Here is a 20976-nt window from a genome sequence, read left to right on the forward strand (position 1 = left end):
ACAGAGGCGAGGTTCTTCGAAAGGCACCTATTACCGCGATCAGTTAGACGTGGCCGTCATCTCCGATAGTGAGGGCGATTCATCCGATGATGAGATATGTATGGCCGAATTCCTCGGAAAGAAACCAACGGAATGCGCAGCGTTAAGGAAGCCAGGATATGTGAAGAAAAATAAGATGGCGGTCATCCAAAAGGAATATTCGTTCGACTTGACGAAAGCCGACGATATATTTGACGCTTTGCTAAAAGACGGGCAAATCTCCCTATCTGAGGGTCATGTGTTGCCAACAAGCGAGGAACTGCTGGGCAAGGACTACTGCAAATTCCATAACTCATGGAGACACAACACCAATAATTGCGTGGTGTTCAGAAACGTAGTCCAGAAAGCAATAACGGAAGGGAAATTGTTATTCCCGTCAAGAAGGGAGGCCGATGCGAAATGCGTCTCGATTAATTTGATTCGGCCCAACTTAGACCAAGTATTGGGTATCGGGAAAGTTTTAGAGAAATGGAGTGCTAAGAGACCTCGACAGAGGGTAGCGGTGAATGATGCAGTAGGGCAAGGTCAAGTGACCAAACCAGTTACATCAGAGCCGATTTGCCAACATTGCCAGCACTGCCAGAAACGCCCCGAGACCAAGTACGTACGAAAATCGGTCAGAGCAAATCCAAAAACTTTTAAACCAAAGTCCCCCACCAAGGAGTGGCAACAGCACATGCCATCCGGACAGAAGGGGAGGTCGGTTTTTAAAAGGGTGTTCAGGCCAACGGAGGAGACCCCTCGTATGACCAAGACACAAAAGAGACGGATGCAGAGAATGCGACAGGAGTCGCGACTGATCGCCGCAGGACCAGAATCGGCACCAGGGAGCCGAGTCCCAGTTAAAAATCGTTTGACCGATGCTGCACCTCCTTCCGGGACTAAAAGACCGATTCAAGAAAGACTGGGGGCACCTGAAGACGATTTGGACGCAGACCAGGGCAGACATAGTCGGTCCGAAACCGAGCCCTTTGAGACACCAAAGCGAAAGCTAAGGAAGGTTTGGGTGGAAAAGAAACGACATCAGGATAATGGCCTACCTTCTCATACGCACGCAAGAGATGAAAAATCGCCCACCAGGGACAGGCGATCTTTCAGGGACGTAGTCCTGAGTCACGCAGACGGCCAGTTGAAGGCCTGGGTGCCCGTGAAAAAAGAGTTGGTCGTTGTTCACCAAGACGGGCAGCTGAAAGCATGGATTCCTAAAAATGATAACCGAAAAGAGGTCCAAGTAGTTACTCTTCCGGATTCATTTAGAAATAAGCCGGGGCAGAAGTCGATTTTAGACGGGGATGTTATAATCCCGGACGAGAATAGTGTGGATGCGTCGGCAGTTGTGTCTCTAAGCAAACCACCAGCACGAATGACAAGGCACATAAGGCCGTTGTACATCAAAGCCGAAGTAAATGGCGTCGCCATTGGAAGGGTTCTAATCGACAACGGCGCGGGAGTAAACATCTTGCCTTCCCGGATGCTTAAGAAGTTCGGTATCGAACGCACCCAGCTGGAGACCACCGACGTTTATATGACAGACTTCGCCGGAGGCGAGACCCCCGCTGAAGGGTACATCACCCTTAAGATAAAGGTGGGCCGAGTAGAGACCGAAGAAGGTTTCTTCGTTGTTAATGCCAGGAGTAATTACAATGTGCTACTCGTCCGAGACTGGATCCATTCCAATATGTGCATCCCATCAACCATGCATCAGATGCTGATACTATGGCGAGAGGCTGGAGAGGCCGAGATAGTGCAGGGTGATCCGAGCCCTTTCGGCGAGGATAGCAACGTTCTAGAAGCCATGATGTATGACGAGCAAGTAAGGAACATCCAATCTCTAAGTCATCGAGATATCAAAAGTCCCAGGATCCTTATCAACGCGGATCGGCCTGCAGATGTTACCCTCGAGGGCAACGGCCGATCTACGATCTTGCAACATTCTGATGGATAGACGACATACAGAGTTGCGAAGAAAGGTTCTTGACTTAGCACTCAGTTTCGGAGTGTTATCCGCGGAATGCATATACGAGGATCAAGATCAAGACCCAACTGGTACCTTGAGAATAGAGGATCTCAAAATAGCCACCGGAAAATTGGGGGACGATCCAGCCCAGGTTCAAGATACGCTCTTGGAAGTTAATTTAGGCTCGGAATCGTCACCAAAACCGATATTCATCAGCGCAAACCTCGGCGCCACGTTTAGAGACGAGCTGATTGCGCTCCTTCGGGAATATAAGGATTGTTTCGCTTGGTCGTATGCAGACATGCCGGGTCTCGACAAATCAATCGCCGAATATAAGTTGCCTCTGAAAGATGGCTTCCGACCATTCAGGCAGCCTCCTAGACGAATGTCAAAAGAGGTCGAGGAGTTGATCAGAGAAGAGATCAATCGGCTTAAAGAGGCGCACTTCATACGGGAGGCTAAATACACAGAATGGTTATCCAACATAGTGCCCGCCATGAAAAAGAACGGCAAGCTGCGAGTATGCGTCGACTTCCGGAATTTGAACCTAGCGACACCCAAAGACGAATATCCGATGCCGGTAGCTGATATGCTGATTGACGGTGCTGCCGGACACAACATCCTTAGTTTTCTAGACGCTCATTCTGGATATAATCAAGTGCCGATTCACGAAGCTGATATCTCAAAAACCGCTTTTCGATGCCCAGGGCCGATTGGTGCTTATGAATGGATTGTGATGCCCTTTGGTTTGAAGAACGCCGGAGCAACTTACCAACGGACCATGAACAAAATGTTCGAAGGTTTAGCATGTCTGGAGGTGTATATCGATGACGTTGTCGTAAAATCGCCGAGCGACGCGGCTCACCTGGCCGATCTGAAACAGGGCTTTGAGCGGATCCGAAGCAACGGTTTGAAGATGAATCCATTAAAATGCGCTTTTGGTGTATCAGCAGGGAATTTCTTGGGTTTCTTGGTTCACCAGCGGGGGGTAGAGGTAGACAAAAATAAAGCAAAAGCGATAATCAATGCTGAACCACCAAAAACCAAGAAACAGCTACAGCGGTTGATCGGACAGATAAACTTCCTAAGGCGCTTCATTTCAAACACAGCAGGCCGATTACGCAGTTGGAGCGTATTGTTGAAGGGGAATGATAATGAGAAGTTTGTATGGACCCCTGAACAACAACAAGTGTTTGACGAGCTGAAAGCATACTTAGTAAAACCGCCGATTATGATGCCGCCAAAGCCAAATCAGCCTTTGTTACTGTATATATCGGCAGCTCCCCAATCTTTGGGATGTATGCTTGCACAGGAAGACCAAGGCGTGGAAAGATCGGTCTACTATCTCAGTAGAGCCTTGACCGATACTGAAACACGATACTCGGACATCGAGAAACTGTGCCTTTGCTTATATTTCACTTGCTGCAAGTTGAGATATTACATGTTGCCAGTGGTGGTTTATGTCCTAGCACAAACCGACGTCATAAAATACATTCTATCCCGACCGTATCTTAGGAGTCGGATGGGAAAGTGGGCGGTGGCAATGTCAGAATTCACGCTCGTGAATGTGCCTCAGAAAGCAGTTAAGGGACAAGTCCTTGCCGATTTTCTGTCGGATCACCCAGGAGTCAACATAAAAGAGGGAATCGGCTGCATGGAACTACATCCTTGGAAATTATGGTTTGACGGATCAAGAACAGAAAAGGGTGCCGGAGCAGGAATCGTCATTATCTCGCCCTCGGGGGCACGGTTTACAATGTCTTGTTCTTTGGCATTCAAGTGTACCAACAACCAAGCCGAGTATGAAGCTCTCATTTTAGGCTTAGAAATCTTGATGGAGCTGGGGGCAAAATCGATCCAAGTCTGGGGTGATTCGCTGCTAGTGATAAAACAAGTCTCCGGAGAATACAAGTGCGAGTCGGAACTTTTGATCCGATATTGCAACAAGGCTAAGCATCTTATTGGCGGTTTCTCGGATACATGGTTAGAATACACGGAGAGAAGCGACAATATGGAGGCAAATGATCTCGCCCAACACGGTAGTGGTTACAAACCTTGTTACGAGTATGAGGCGATCCGGCGAGATACGCCAAACTTGGTAACAGGAGACGATGCGGTGTACAAGGCAATCCATTCCGTGTACCAGTTGGATTTTTCGACAGATTGGAGGAAAGAGATAACTAAATGGTTTGAATCGCCAGATATGTCCAACAGAAGGTTACGAACTCTGGCTTTCAACTATATAGTTCTAGCCGATGAATTGTACAAAAAAGGGAGCGACGGTTTGCTATTTAGATGCATCGGCCCGAAAGAGGCAATGTTGGTCATGGCCGAAGTACACGAGGGAATCGCCGGTGCACATCAGGCTGGTCCGAGAATGCGATGGCTGATCCATAAATACGGGTTTTATTGGCCTAAAATGGAGCAAGATTGTATCCGATACTCCCAAGGATGTGAGGCATGCCAAAAGTGCGGTCCTGTTCAGCACGTTCCTGCCGAGATGCTACACTCGATAGTTAAGCCTTGGCCATTTCGAGGATGGGCTGTTGATTTAATTGGCAAAATATACCCGTCATCGTCAAAAGGACACACGTTTGTGATTGTCGCGACCGATTACTACTCTAAATGGGTTGAAGCCATACCTTTGAAATCACCAAGTCAAGAATCGGTCATAAAGTTTTTCAGAGAATACATTATCCTGAGGCATGGGTTACCAGAAACTATTACTACGGACCAGGGAACTATGTTCACTGGAAGTGAGATAACCGATTATGCAAAGGAGATGGGCTTCAAGTTGATACGTTCTACCCCGTACTATGCACAAGCAAATGGCCAAGCCGAGGCGACTAACAAGGCGATTAAGGGCATCATTCAGAAGATGATAGAAGACAACCCAAAACAATGGCATCAGTTATTAACTGAAGCTGTTTGGGCAAACCGCACAAGCCAAAAATCGGCAACGGGCACTACACCTTTCAAACTTGTGTATGGGCACGATGCGATGCTACCTATGGAGTTGACGGTAGCGTCTACGAGGCGAAAGATGCAGCACGTCTTGACGAAGGCCGACTATCATGATAAAATGGTTCTTGAAGCTTTGGATTTAGATGAGGAGCGATTATTGGCACTCGACCACTTAGAAGCTCAGAAGAGAAGAGTAGAACGAGTTTACAACAAACGTGTCAAAAGAAAGAGTTTCCAAATAGACCAGCTCGTTTGGAAAGTCATTTTGCCCATTGGAGCAAAAAAGGAAGGACTAGGAAAATGGTCTCCGAACTGGGAAGGACCATACAAAGTTGTCCGAATATTGGGTAACGGTGCATATATACTCGCTGACATAGATGGTCGAGTCCATGACCGATCCATTAACGCACAGTATTTGAAGAAGTACGTCCCGAGCTGCTGGGAAGGAATTGACAGACGCATCTTCGAGAAGTAAGAAAGGTAATTTTCACGAAATCGGACTCTTGACCGATGGGTTGACGGTACGGAATTGATAATCGGAAGCAAAGCCGATTCACATTATTTAGGCTTACCTTGTAATTTGTACTTGCATTAGACATATATGAACTTCGGAACACCAGCCGATTTTATTTTGTCAATTAGCACTGGCACCTTTGTGGGTTTAAATCGGAACATTAGCCGATTAACATGATGTTTATTTTAATAAAAAGAATCAAAATGTTTAAAAGTGCAAGCAAAATGTAATATCAATAACATTGTACAAAAATTACAAATCCAAAATGTTTAAACGTTAGGACGCTAAAAAGAAATCAGCCAAAATGACTAAAGAGATCGCCCATCACGCTTCGGATGTCGGATAAATTCTTCACCGCCTCAGAATAACGCTTCTCAGCACTGGCGAGTGTTTTCTTCAGTTGGTTCCGGCGATCCTTCAGATCCGTCCCTTGGGAAATAAATTCATCCAGCTGTTGCTCCAAGGGCGCGGCGATCTCTTCCTCGGCTTTAAGCTCCGCCTGCAGTTCCTCAATTTTGGATCTTAGTTCATCCATTTTTGTGGTGTGAGGGGCGAGTTTGTCAGATGTTTTCTTAGCATTCGACCTCAGAGAGCCAAACTCATCGTCAAGCTTGCGCTTGGTCTCCAGCGATTTCTCGTATGAAGCTCTGGCAGGGGCGGCTTCTTTGTAAAGCTTTGTCAGGTTCGGCAGCTCCTTCACCACCCTGGCGATTGTCGTCCTGGCTGATTCAGGGACCTTGTTCACATCTTTCACAGCAAGAAGGGCCTCCAGCGATGTTTTCATGGATTCAGCTTCGTCAGGATCGCCCAGCACCTGGATCCCTTTGGTTTTCATAGCTGCCATGGTATTCAGATGGAGATCCACGTCATTTGCCGAGTCACCAGCTTCTGGCTCGGAGTTGGAAGAACTTTCGGTGGAGCCCTCTTCGTCACTCTCCGTATCGGAGTCAAAGGCGAGGAGTTTAGTCTGCAAGAAAGGTACGAGTTAGATTTCGGGGTCATGACCGATAAATGAAGATTATGAGGGATGTACCTTTAAAGCTTCGGTGCGCGAGATGTTTGGCTTCAGACTCGAAGGGCCAGGAACCGAAACTGTCGCAGCAGCAGTCACCGAAGCAGGCGATTCAACCACAGTTGGGCGATCCACCGAGCCCCCGCTCATCTTTATGGATATCCTTGTGCTGCTGCTTTTCTTTGAGGGCTCTTTTCCTTGTGGTTTCAAGGGAATCGCCTCCGGTATGATAATCGGCGGAACAACAACCGATTTCGCCTTTTTTGGTTGTGGCTTCGGTTTCCTACCAGTCTGCAGTACTGCTGGCGATTTCCCAGTTCTTTTCCTCTTCAGAGGTTGTTCGTCTTCCTCATCTTCAGAAGGAATCGCTCCTTCAATCTCGGCTTCTACCTCTGAAAAGAAAAGAAGTTAGACGAATTTGGCAGAGTTATAAAAAGATAAGAGGATTCGTTATTTACCAGCAGGCACTTTCAATTCCTTAACAAGGGCGGCGATGTCTTTGCAATCACCTGGCACAAAATAACCAGTAAATGTCACCTTGTTAGGACGAGACTTCGGCCACTTATTCGCTAACATAATTTCAGAATTTGGTACTAAGGGTGCTTTATAAAGAAAAGATGGGCGAATATGTTTTTGGAAAATTGGGTAAGGGCGATGCGGATATTTTTTCTCCCACACTTTCCGCCATTTAAGGACATATTTTCGCCATGCTTCTCTTCTATGGTTTTCCATTTTTAAGCTTAAAAGAGGGCGATTTGTGGGGTCATACTTGAATTTGTAAAAGCGCTCAAATTTAACGATTTCAAGGTGATGCTCGTAATTACCTTTCCTCTTCTTCTGCTGCGGCACCTGTAAAAGAAAAACATCGGCGTGAGTACGTTTTCGCTTCGTTTCAGGAAGTTGAAAAATATTCAGTTTAAGTATTTCGTCTGCCGATAATCCAAAGTTGATCCCGATTACTATCTCCCACCACTCCTCGAACTCATTTGTTGAAGAAGGGTTCCCGTCAGGAATTGGTAATTCGTCTGGAGAAGGTAAGTAGGCTTCATGCAGTTGGCCGAGGTACCCAACATATCTAGGAGTTGGTAAGGCCGAGCGAGTAAGCCCTTGTTCGTTTCTGTCTATTAAGAACGGGCATGGAATCGCTTGGGTATAGCCGAATTGCCTTGACAGGTAGTTCGGACAGTAAGCTTCAGACCCGCTGTGTTTGAAGTTATTGCCGATCATCAGGTTGCGGCTTGTCAGGGCATTGCACCAGTTTCCCCACCATTGGGAGTAGATGTCTTCATCAATGTCATTGTCGTCAGTTATTTCCCAACCATAGGTAAGCCATTTGGGTGGGAATCGCCAGCTAAGTATCGGGCACCAAGTGTTAGGCGATTCGCGTGTGTCCAAAAAGTAGGCGATGACATCTTTGAGATGAGGTAAGGTGGCGACCCCTTGAAAGATGGTGTATCCAAAACATATGTCTGAAGATCGTTCTGGAAGTGTAACGATATCTGGGAAGTACATAAATAGCCATGCTTGGATCATCCACATCGGCCCACTGGAACATCGGTGTGCTTTGACTTTGCCATTTTTTATCATGGTATGCATGCATCGGTAGAGGTGTCCAAGGATGAATTCGCCCATGTTCAATGGATGGCCTTCGGCGAGGGCAACGGCGATTCGAAGACACTCGTGGGTGACTCGGAAGGAGGCTGGGCATATTATGAATTTGGCGAGGAAATAGGCTAGAAAAGCAACATGTTCGTCAGCAGTTGGAGGGAGGTGATTTTGACCGATGTTCGCTGATAGGAAGTGTTTGAAGCTTTTTGCCGATTTTTCGGGGCGGAGGTGTAAGTTTGGAAGTGTTTGGCAATTGAGAGGCGATATCCTTATACCGGTTATGTTAATATTGAACATACAGGCTAAGTCTAAAAGGGTGATGGACATCGGTCCCTGTCTGAAACAGAAGGTGTTAGTGGTGTCTGACCAGAAAAGGGAAGCCCCAAAGCAGTAATGTTTGGCGATAGGGAAGGAGTTTTGGCTTATCCCAATTAGATCATACAGGCCGATAGCCTTCCAGACATCGCCGTAATAACCGTGAAGTCTTAAAACCCAACTTTTGTAATCGGCATTGGTACTTGGCCAGTTTCGGAAAGTTTCACCGGTCCATACGGAAGAATAGTGGAGTTCGGAGAAGCGAGGTGGAGCATGATCTGGGAATGGGACTGCGGTTTCACAGAGTTCTGAAGGAGTGGTGAGAATCGGACCAACTGAGAATCGGTTATCATCTAGTTCTGAAATTACCTCAAAGGAAGTCGACGGGGCAGCTGAGCGGACTTCGGCGATTTTGTTTGATGCTTCAAGAGCAGCTCGTTCTTGTTGAGACATGATGATATGGTGATTCGTGTTGAAGGATAGGCGATTTGGATCTGGAAAATCGGCAAGTGGTCAATAGTTCTGAGAGAATTTCGGAGTCAAAGATTCAGGTAAATCTAAAAAGGGAAAAAATGACTATTTTATATCCGGTAAAAGCGGTTACTGAATGTCAAAAGTCAAGAAAAATATTACCGCATGGGCCTTATGACATGGAGTGAAGCCCATATGAGGCTCTAGGCCGAAAATAACAAGCCCAGAGCTGTGACTCTAAGCTTGTTGGGGGCATTGTTTGCACCGGCCCAGAGATCTGGGAAGGAAGGAAAGCTGAATGGGCTCATAGGGGATTTCAGCCCAACAGGAGCTATGTTTATTTTAGCCTTTTATTATTTAGTTTTTCTTTATTAATTAGGAGATAGAATCTCATTAGAATTAGGTCTCTTTATTAGGGTTTGTCCCCTATAAATAGTCAGTAGTTTTGTATTATTATTTTTATCAACACATCATTAATCAAAAACCAAAGCTCAGGCTTTTATCCCAATCTCCGGATTGAATTTTAGTTTAGGAGTAGAATTGACATTAATCTCGCTTGGATCTCAGGATTCCCAGATTAATACTGTTAGTTTAATCGAACGACGGCGACGTCATTCATAATTTGAACAACGTTACTTGAATTCGAGTTACGTCACTTGAATTAGGGTTACGTCATTCAAATCCTGTTTACCTCATCTAGAATCATACCGGTTAAAGTATCAGTACCTAAAGTTACCCATTAATAAATTCAAAGGTTTGAGCAAGGTGAAAATCTAGCGAACATTATCATATATATTAATTATCAGAGGGTCAACTGTATAAGATTAAAAAAGATGATAATGAATACTAGAATCGTGTTTGATTCACTAAAATTGATTGAAATATAATGTAATTATATCACATTATTGCGAATTAAATGATGTTTACACTCTGCATTATTGATGACATAAAGTTGTATGGATGTAGAAATATCATGTTTGGGGATTCCATTTATTTTTACTTTATCTTTTATTTAGGAAATAAAAAATAGGCAGGTTCCTTTCATATGCTCAAATTGTTTTTTTAAATATGGTTATTATCTTATTTTTGCAATTGAGAAAAAATTGCAAATTGAAAGTTACAATTTTGGTTTTTTGGAATATTTTAGGATTGGATATCCACTTAAAATGCTGACCATATATCTCTTTTACACGTGGCATGGAGACAACTCATCCACTTGTAAAGAGGATTAGAAGGCCTCTTAGCCTTGCAGCTGCCAAAGAGAAATGAAAAAAAAAAACAGAATATAAGTTAAGATTAAGAAATTGCATTAGGAGATAATTTAAATTAAATTATTTTAATTCCAATCAAATATGTTTTTTGGTAATTCTTTTTTATTAGTTTCAATTTACACCTATAATTTTGATTTCTTAATAGAATTTCAGTTCATTTTTTATTTTATTTTTTGTATTTATTTAAGGCCTAACTTAATAGAAGAATATACCTAAATATTTGGTTTTGCTGAGATTTTTGGTTTATGTCCGATCATGATCTTTTACCAGCTGCCTGGTTTGTGCTGGATCCCCCATCAGTTCATCACCGTCTGAGGGAGTATTTTTGATCTTTTTAAATTCTTTGTTAATCATAATCATAAACGAGTAATATATCAATTCGGTTTTTAAACTAATAATTCTAAATTAAATAATTCATTGTCAGTTATTTTAATCGATTGGAGATAATATTCTATAATTTTTAAAAATGATGACACTACTCTATATTTATGTCAATTAAGGATAATATTAAGTACTGATTCTGATCATTGAACTTGTTCATATTATACAATTTTATCCTTAATTGACTTAAAAATAGAGAATATTGCTCTTAATTAAAAAACATCTGAAAATGAATTATTTGATTCCGAATTATAAATTGAAAGATTGGATTGACCAAACTATCGTTTCAAAATTATTCATTTTTAAGTATATAATATATAATTGAGATGAATATATATTTCATATTAAGAGTTATTTATATCAAAATTAATAATTTATCATCTTGTTAATTTTCATTCACCAATCTATAGAAATAACGCGTCTAACTTGTAATGATCCTACTAGAAAATAATTTTTAGTGATGTTGCTAAAAGATAAAAAGCCGTCGTTCATTAACAAACTAAAGACAAATTTAATTGGTCGCAAAAAATAATTTACCAATAGTGTAATTCAATGAAACTGGCTATATTTTCAAGACAAAAAAAAATAGTTTTCTGATGATGTTGATTATGGGCAAGGAGTCGTTTGATTCAGCAGCATATATTTGCTACTTGTTCAATGCATTGACAATGTAAATGACACAAAATTCTATTCACCCTATTTATATAAGGCAGAAGCTAACAAAATGAACAAAAAAAAAGTCTTTATTGAATGCATTCATATTTTTATGCTTTTGGTTAATTTTATGTCATATAATTAGTTTGAGAATATATTCTTCTGTAGCATATATTCCTTCATAGAATTAATGCATTTAACTAGTTGTTTTTCCTATTTTCTTTATAAAAAATAATGTTATGATATCTATAAAGTAAATATACATTGCATATATATTGAGATTTATTTTTAATTCATAGAATTAAGTTCATTTTGTATTAAAAATAATTTTACTTAATTAATAAAGTTAAATTAATGTTTTTTAAGATTGCTAGCTCCAAATATACACCATTGGTGTACCACCAAAAACATGCAAAAAAGTGTGCATTATAGAATTCATCCATTTTGTTAAAATTTGTATAAAGTAACCAATTATATAAAATTAGAAATACCTAAATAAAAGTATTGTAGATTTTTCAAATATGTTTTAAATTTATGAAAAAAAATTATATCAATTTCTTTTTTAGAATTTTCAATTGGTAACCTAATAGAATAGAATTATATACCCCTTTTTCTTATTGACTGACATTCAAAACTAGAAACTTTATAATATTGAAAACTACTCCAATATACCAATTTAATTACTTGCAAGTGATACAAGACCTTAGAACTTTAATTGAATTGGAGTTTTTTTTTGGCACAACAAAATATAATTAGTTTGATTTTGGCAATGGCTTGTATAACAAGATAATTGCTTATATTATAGTTAATAAAGGATTGATTTATAGTTGAAAACATGGGCAAGGAATGGAACATTGATGGGTGTTCATTAGGGTTTCATAGAATATACCATTTCTGATTCAAAAACTAAATGGGGACCAAAGTGACAACCATTGACATTTTTACACAATTTGGACCAGAAGAGTGGGAAATTTATGTATAGTTGAAATATTCTTGTCTTGTTGAAGCTTTTATTTCAAAATGTTGTCTTGTTTTTACTTGATTTTTCAATGTCTTGTGAATTTGAAATATTGAAAAGAAAACAAATATGGCCGGTATTTTTATGTTCTTTTTATATTTTTATTTTTATTAAAATATTTATGAACTTCATAACATATTATAAAATTTCAATCAAACTAAAACATTTCATCAAGAACAATAAAAATAAGTATTTATTTCCCCATTTTCCCACCACCTAGTTTCATCCAATGCCTTTGCCAATCCATAGGAATAATCAAGAAACTTTTAGGTTCAAAATTTAGATTATTATTACTAGTATAGTAATTGCTAAACTTTAGTCTTCATACTATATCAGAATTATTAATTTTCTCTTAATTTTTTAAAAGTATTTATTATTTTTTTCTATGTTGTTATATTAAAATTTATTATTATTCTCTCCGTCAATTAAAAAATTTGATTAATAAAATAAAATTTAATAAACTTTTGACATTGTTATTATTTCAAAAAATCGGTAAAATTAAAAAAAACATTAATTCTAAAAAATAGTGTATAATTGTTTATTTAAATGATTAACACATTTAAACCTTTCATATAAAAAAACACATCTATACCTACATATGTTTTATTTAAATGTTTAACAAAATTTCTAATTTAATTAAAAATATTTTTGAAAATCAAGTAGATTTAATATGTTTTGACTCAAATAGATTTAAAATCCAATATATTGTTGATTTAATTTAATTTTAAATCAAAAAAAAGTAAATTTAAAACCAAACAAACTATTTTTTCTCCTAATCGAAACATGTTAAATTAACTTTCATATATATTACAATTTTTTAATAAAGATTTTTTTAAAATATATTTGAAAAGATAAATGTTATTAGGATTTACAAATTAATTATATATGTTATTATATTATAAAAACTAAATGAAGAATAATTTATAGATCAAATTGAGCTTTGTTTTTTTACTATTATATTATTTGACCAAATCAACTAACAATATTAGAAAAGGGGAAAGCAGTAAAAGTGTTAGAAAACTAAAGTCAATTTTTAAAAATTATGAGAAAAATAACAATTTCGAAATTAATATCAAAACTGAAATTGTACAAATTAATCTCTAATTTTTTCTGAAATTAAAAATTTAAATCCATTCATAAAAAACTGAACCTATTATATTTTCAGGTCCAGCCAGATCTGAACATTAAACTAAAGGGCTAAGTGTATAAATGCTTGATTTGGGCTAGGTCTTTTTAAAAATACTCTACCACTAAAAAGCTAGCAAAAATACGCCTTTTTTAATTTTGTGTTTTCAGATTTGCTTTCTTTCTATTAACAGAGTCATTACAGTTAACTCCTTCTTCTGTTTTGATGAACAACCTCAATTTTTTTGACAAATTCAATATAGAGCTTAAACTAATTTATAGAATCAAATAGCAAATTTGGTGGACAAAATTGATACTGCGAATTTTATTATAAATTTGGTAATAAAAGGCTGAATTAGGGGAAGAGAAAAACGAGTTAAATCTTCCATTGATTATGAAGAATTTAATGTACAACAATCTGGGTAAGCTGTACTATCTTTTATTATTTTAGATTTAGCTCTTTAATTTTGTGATTGATTATTGAATTCTTTGCTGAAATTTCTCCAACAGCTATGTTAATTAAATAATTGATCAGATTGTTCAATAACTGAAATTTCTAGAGATGTAATTCTTGCAACTTTTAATGTTATTATCGTCTTTACGAGCTGCATATAGGCGTATTCTAACTGAAAGCATTTTGATGCTCTGTTATAAAAATGAGAAAACATAATGTTTGTTGCAAGCATCCCTAATGCCGAGTTCAAAGATTATGTTTGAAGAATTGCTGGTAGCCGAGTTAAAAAAAATGTGAAGAAAAATTGAAGAAATTAGAAATTGAGATGAATGAACTGTTGGATGCATCTGCACTCACTTTCGGAGAAGACTATCATCCGATTCTCAACGAAAGTGGCAATTATAAGGCAATGGAAGTGAAGATAAATGAATCATGGGATGAGATTGAGGTATAAGAAGCAAGAGGTGGATTAAGAAAGTAAACTATGAGCAAAAAGTGAATAAGCTCAGATGTAATTCTTAGTATTATTTTGATTGGTTTATACTAATAGTTTGACATTATCCAAGCTTTTGATTTGTAGTTTTTCAGTTCTTTAGGTTTAGTGATAATAATAGAGTAGTAGCAATTGCTTAGATATTGACTAGTTGGTGATTATGTATGTGACTGAAACTCATATATCAGCTCACATATTTGGCTTTTAGTTGTGATTTTGAAATCTGTAGCAAAGTAATAAAATTTTGATTCTGTTTTATTTCTATTCATAATTCTAATTCCAATGCTCTGTTTTCTTTTATATTGAAATAAAATTAAACGATTCCCTTTTATTAAAAGCAATTAACTAAGAAATATATTCCTTCTTAACCACTTTTTTACTTATGATTCAGAGGCATTAGTTTGCTTTTCTTTCTATGTATTCTACTTTGGTAGGTACTAATAAATCACCAAAAAGCAACCAACTAGCAACGAAAAAGCAACGAACAAACAACATTTTACCAAGCAACCTACAATTAACGGAAGAGCAACTGACAAATAACCTTCCAAAAGACCGGCAAACGACAACCAACGAGCAATCATAGCTGAATATACAAAGTTGATATTGTTGTTTCTACGAGTATATAGAAAGTTAATATTAGTAAAACTACAAGCTAGCTGCAAAATATCATAAAAAATCAGGCCCCGGTTAGAGAGGTCGATTATTACACCTTGAAGATGCTCAATTACATTTAAAGCATCGCACTCCACAATTAGATTGTTGAAACAACAATGCTTTGCAAGTTGGAGACTGAATAGAATGCTTGGGCTTTTCCTTGAGCTATATCCGGAGCAGGTGAAAAATAGCATTCTTATGAGTGTAGTTGGTGTAGATTCTACTAAAGTTGCCGGTGGGGTAGCGTTGTTTCCATTGCAATCAAGTTGGCTCGAGCCATAGTCTACGGTAGAGCAGGAACCTTGGCCGAAGCTGTCGAAGTTACACCTTGTTCTTCCCCATAAGCGACTGGACCATCATGTCAGACCTTGAAAGGAGCGGGAAGTTCTTTCTGGTAGTTCAAAGCCTGTCGAGTCTAGTTTTGGAGTGCCTAAGGTTCCATGCCATATGGTGTACTCACATTTGTTAACTAGTGTAAACGTTGCATTTGTAGCACCTGAAAATTCAAACATAATATTGAGCAAGCAAATAAAAATGTCCGTTACTAAAAACATTTCCCAACATATAAAACCTTTGTTGCTAATTAATCATTTCGCGACAAAGTTCACGGCTAATGTTGCAAACCATAATCCAATTGATTCCGACTAATAATTTATTATGAATTAAAAGAATAGAATCAGGATTCACATTTAAAAATAAAAGACATTGACACTAGAAAAAACAACAGTAATAAATTTTTCTGTAATTATTTTGCTTCTTCTTCCAACCTTGACTTGATGTGCTTATAGCTCTTGATGAACTAACTCGAAAAACATCCACACTCATACCCTTTAAACATCCATTTATTGCATCTGATCCAGCAAATGACACAGAATGAACTGAGCCACCAACAGAGATTCAGGTGGACAAAATCTTAAAAGAGACACCTTACGATTCCAAGTAGCTTTTTAGTAGTTCATGAGTAGCTAAAAACTCATCTAAAAAACGTATATTCTAAAAGCTAATGTCAAACTACCACATAAAAATCAAACTAATTTTCTCATATATCCACATCTAAGAGAAAGAAAACTCAGTCCAATACCACTTAATAAGAAGAAGGAAATAAATGATTTAACTATATATATATTCAACGAGAAGAATGTGGCAATTGATACACAAAAAATACAATACATAGAAAATATACTTAAAATATATCATGCCTTACAATTCTGCTGTAGCCTGCAAATTAAATAAAAATTTGCTTATTCAACCACAAAAAGAAGTTTTTTCTAGATTCTAATGGTCCTACGCCAAGGTGGCTACAAACTACAAATAATAGTTCAACTCTCTATCAGTTTCAATTTGTCTACTGATCAAAGAATTCAAACAAAGTTGAGCAAAGATTATAAAAGAAAAACTAGATCAATCAATGATATTCAAAACCCATCTTTTTATAATAGAAAAATAAAAGAAAGAACAAAGAAAGCAATTTAAAAACCTCGTTAGAATTAGGGCCACACACTAGAACTTTGGTATTCAGTCATAGAAAGTCTTATGGAGCAGGAATCATACATATTACACAAAACCAATTACTACCATACCAATACACATATAAAATTACTATACCATATCATGATCCTCGTCACCTTTTCTTGTTTCCAAATCTACAAATTAAACAAGTGAACAGAGAATCATTATTCACATAAACTGATTATTGATTAATTAATTTAACACAAATTAATAAATAAAGCAACTATTAGGGTTAAGTAGAAGAATAAGATAAGAGAAAAGAATAGTAAATAAGAGAAGTTTACTGCGAAACTTTGAATGAACAAAGATGGCGAAGGAAACGATTTACAGGAAAAACACGAAGACGACGAGCGGAAGAATAGTCAGGAGAAAAAAATGGTTTACAGAAATGAGCACAGTGACGGCAAGGGAAAAAAGGAGTAAAAGTGAAAAGAGAAAGTTAAGAAAAGAGTACGCTTGATAACTTAAAATTTGAGAGGCCAATTGTGGATATATTTTTCAAAAAGGCGTACACCATGTAATTTCCTCTAAACTAAATGAACAGTTTTGGCCTAAGATAGGCCCATGGATATCCTGACACGATAGCTTACCCCAGTTGGGCTTCAAAAAGACACCATTATGGGCTTCATTAATTCCGAGTCCAGAAACTTGTATACAAGAATCTTAAACTATGACATAAAAATATGGACTTAATAGCAATTTGCCCCTTAACTTGTCAGCAAGGGCCAATTAACATATAAAGTAATTTAATAGACAAACCAGTCATGAACTTGGTGATTATGAGGAATAAACCCCATTTTGACATTTTACTCCCTCAACTTGTAAGCTAATTTGCCAAAATGGGTCTAAGTAATGCGGTGCAGAATCGACCATTTTTAATTAATTTATATTATTTAATTTAAATTTGTGGAGATGATGGTTTATTTGTGAAAATGTATAACATTATATATCATTTATAATATATATTAAATCTGAAAAATTTATTTTAAATATTATCCAAATGGAAAGAGTTCAATTTAGTGATTTATGATGTTATTCAAAGTCAAAAATATGAAAAGGTGTAAAATTGACAAAATTACAAGATTAGGGTGCTATTGAAAAAAAAAATTGGTAATTTTTAAGACTATTAGCCTATCCTCAATTAGGTTTTAAGTTAAATTTAATATTGGGGATAATTAGATTTTAATTAAGATTAATTAAAATAGTATGTTAATTAGGGTTAATTAAGGTTAATTATGATTAATCAGATTTTCCACTCTTTTTTTAATAGAGGAGTGTAAATGATAAGTATTTATCCATACAACTGTTGCGTGGCGTCATTTTTATAATAAGTCAATAAGCATTTGCGATACATAATCTTTTAATTATTACATGTTGTTATCATTGAATTCCATTTTTTTAATCAAAGATGATAATCGATTTTTTCGAGTCTCAACTGTTAGTTTGTTAGTTTTAGAGGCGTGGTTCGGATCCACAACTTCTTGATGCACTTAGAACGGCGTTAGCCATTCAAGTTAGGCCCATATTGACATTAATATTTCCAAGTGACTAACGCACTATTGGCTTATTGCACGAATAATATGACGCAACGGTTGTGTTGTATAATTTTTCATAAATGCTACGGTTTGGCCAAGGTTGAGATTTTTTGCCTACTTTTGCTAAAATTGACCTATTTTATATTTCATGTCAATTTGAAGGAGTAAAATGATCCTTTGTTTCTAATTCTATAAAGTTGTGAGTGTATAATGTATAAAACTCTCAAGCAACAAGCACCACTCATTTAAATCAAGCAGACAAATCCCTTTCAACTCCACCCCAACAAAAATAATCCAAACTTTTTTAAAACAAAATTCCAACATGCACATTTTCTCATTCTTCTTTCACAACCACCACCACCACATCCTCCACCACCACCACCAACCACTCTCCCTTCTCCACTTGCTTCCATGGTCAAGAATATACCTCACTAATCCCTTATCCTCATCATTTTCCTTCAAGAAATGTCTTCCTCTTACTGCCTATCTTCTTCAAGAAACACTCTCACTAAAGAATCTTTACTCCTCCCCAACTCCTACAAAAACCGCCTGAACAAAGATTCTTACGTTTTCCGGCCAAACCAGGTTCTTTTCCCGGTTCTGAGACTGAACAACTCCAAATTTGCACCCCCGTTTGCCGGAATATCATCCTTTGCCGACGCGGGGAGTGAAGAGGAAAGAACAGAAGATGTTCATATTGAGAAGAAACATGTTGGAGAAGAAGATGACGAGTTGCCTGGAATGGCTCAGGCGTTTCATATATCATCAAGAACGGCTTCTGCTATATCTATATTCATAGCATTTGCAGCTCTGAGTCTGCCCTTTCTGATGAAATCTTTAGGAGCAGGATTCGGTTTGAAGACCAAGATTTTATCGTACACGACGCTGTTATTCGGATTCTATATGGCTTGGAATATCGGAGCCAATGATGTTGCTAATGCTATGGGGACTTCTGTTGGTTCTGGCGCTTTGAGTCTCCGGCAAGCGGTGGTTATTGCGGCTATTTTGGAGTTTTCCGGCGCGTTTTTGATGGGGACTCATGTGACTGGGACAATGCAGAAGGGGATTCTGATGGCTAATGTGTTTGAAGGGAAAGATAGTTTGCTTTTTGCTGGTCTGCTCTCTTCTTTGGCTGCTGCTGGTACTTGGTTGCAGGTGCTACATTTTTTTGTTTATTTCTTAATGCATTCTTTTTAGGCCTAATAATTAAATAGAATCCTTTAGATCATGCATGCTATAATTGACAAAGTAACAAGTTTGGTTAGAATTGATAAAATTGAAAAAATATTTAGATTTTATGGATCATTACGCTCAATTCGCTTTTGTTGTTTACTAATTACTACGAAACTAGATGCTTTTTTGTTAGTTTTAATGGATGTGAACTCTCTCCATATTGTTTTATTGGTAGTTGAGCTATAATCTTGAATGATCTTATTATCTGGAAATATATGCAGGTTGCATCCTACTATGGTTTGCCTGTTTCCACCACACACTGTATTGTAGGAGCAATGGTTGGATTTGGTCTTGTCTATGGAGGACCTGGTGCTGTCTTCTGGAGTTCACTAGCAAAGGTGACTTCGTCTTGGGTGATATCACCCGTAATGGGAGCTATGGTCTCGTTCCTTGTCTATAAATGCATCCGTCGGGTATGTACTTCCTATCTTATACCCGAAACGTTAAAGCTTATTGCATTTATCTTCTGATAAAGAGTTTATACTTGCTTAATAGAATTATTCTCCCCAAAAGACTTATAGTATTCAATCTTTACGAACTATGCTCCATGGAAATCTTATCAGTCCTACATTTTAGCATTTAGTTTCCGTTTCCGGAGACACATCCAAAAATGCTGTTTTGTGGTCTTCCATTTCACCGTGTTTTCAGCTTCTATGATCATCTGCAATGAGGAATTTCCGAGTTCTCACTGCACATAGTTTTGCAGTTTGTTTACAGTGCTCCGAATCCAGGACTAGCAGCAGCTGCAGCTGCACCAATCGCTGTCTTTGCGGGTGTAACGGGGATCTCTTTTGCAGCTTTTCCTCTAAGCAATACCTTTCCTATAGCTTTGGCACAGGCTTTAACCTGTGGTGCAGTTGGTGCGTTCTTATTCTACAGAATCATCCACAAACAGCTTGGTCCTCTCCTCGAAAAAGCTGCTGCAATACAGCCCGAGCCTCTCCAGAACAAAAACATCGGATTTCTCTCTGATATTGCTGGACCAACAGGAACCCAGCTGGAGATAGTTTATGTTGTTTTTGGATACATGCAAGTACTCTCGGCCTGCTTCATGTCGTTCGCTCACGGCGGAAATGATGTCTCCAACGCAATAGGTCCTTTGGCTGCCGCATTATCTATTCTTCAAGGCGGTGCCAGTGCGGCGGAGATTGTTATTCCGACTGATGTTCTTGCGTGGGGAGGATTCGGTATTGTTGCAGGGTTGACCATGTGGGGTTATCGAGTGATAGCTACAATAGGAAAGAAGATAACAGAACTCACACCAACTAGAGGATTTGCAGCCGAGTTTGCGGCAGCTTCTGTTGTTCTAGTTGCTTCAAAACTAGGACTACCAATTTCAGCAACGCATACATTGGTGGGTGCGGTCATGGGGGTGGGATTTGCGAGAGGACTAAACAGTGTTAGAGCAGAGACTGTGAGAGAGATTGTTGCTTCATGGCTTATCACAATACCAGCTGGTGCTACTTTTGCAGTTATTTATACATGGATCTTGACCAAGCTTTTGTCTTCCATATTTTGAGTGTGCATTTACATCATTCAAAGTAACAGGTAAATGTATGCTATTAATCCAGATCATTCATCTTTTCTTCGAAGAATTTGTAAATTATTCCGTCTTTTTGAGCTAATGTGAATTCCTTAGCCTGGAATTCACAATTTATATGGAACTGAGGACACATATTTAATTATTCTTGTTAATTTATGTGTTTCAAACTCTAACCATTGTTTGAATTATGTATCCTATAAGAATACTCGGACACGCATAAACTAGA

The 20976-nt window shown here is 38.0% G+C and overlaps 1 protein-coding gene and 1 long non-coding RNA gene across 2 annotated transcripts; one reads left to right on the plus strand and one right to left on the minus strand.

Moving 5' to 3' along the window:
- Positions 1 to 14856: 14856 nt before the first annotated feature.
- Positions 14857 to 16890, minus strand: LOC126654649 (uncharacterized). The gene is made up of 3 exons (XR_007632664.2): positions 16724 to 16890; positions 16536 to 16573; positions 14857 to 15426 (listed from the first exon to the last, which is right to left on the minus strand). It is a non-coding gene; the product is annotated as an uncharacterized LOC126654649 (long non-coding RNA).
- A 1364-nt stretch (positions 16891 to 18254) lies between these two features.
- LOC126654643 (inorganic phosphate transporter 2-1, chloroplastic) lies at positions 18255 to 20923 on the plus strand. Its single transcript, XM_050348573.2, has 3 exons — positions 18255 to 19129; positions 19429 to 19620; positions 19914 to 20923. The coding sequence occupies exons 1-3, from the start codon at positions 18440 to 18442 to the stop codon at positions 20724 to 20726; spliced, it is 1695 nt and encodes a 564-aa protein (XP_050204530.1). The 5' UTR covers positions 18255 to 18439; the 3' UTR covers positions 20727 to 20923.
- Positions 20924 to 20976: the final 53 nt, after the last annotated feature.

This window comes from Mercurialis annua, linkage group LG7, assembly GCF_937616625.2.
Source record: "Mercurialis annua linkage group LG7, ddMerAnnu1.2, whole genome shotgun sequence".
Classification (NCBI taxonomy): Eukaryota; Viridiplantae; Streptophyta; class Magnoliopsida; order Malpighiales; family Euphorbiaceae; genus Mercurialis; species Mercurialis annua.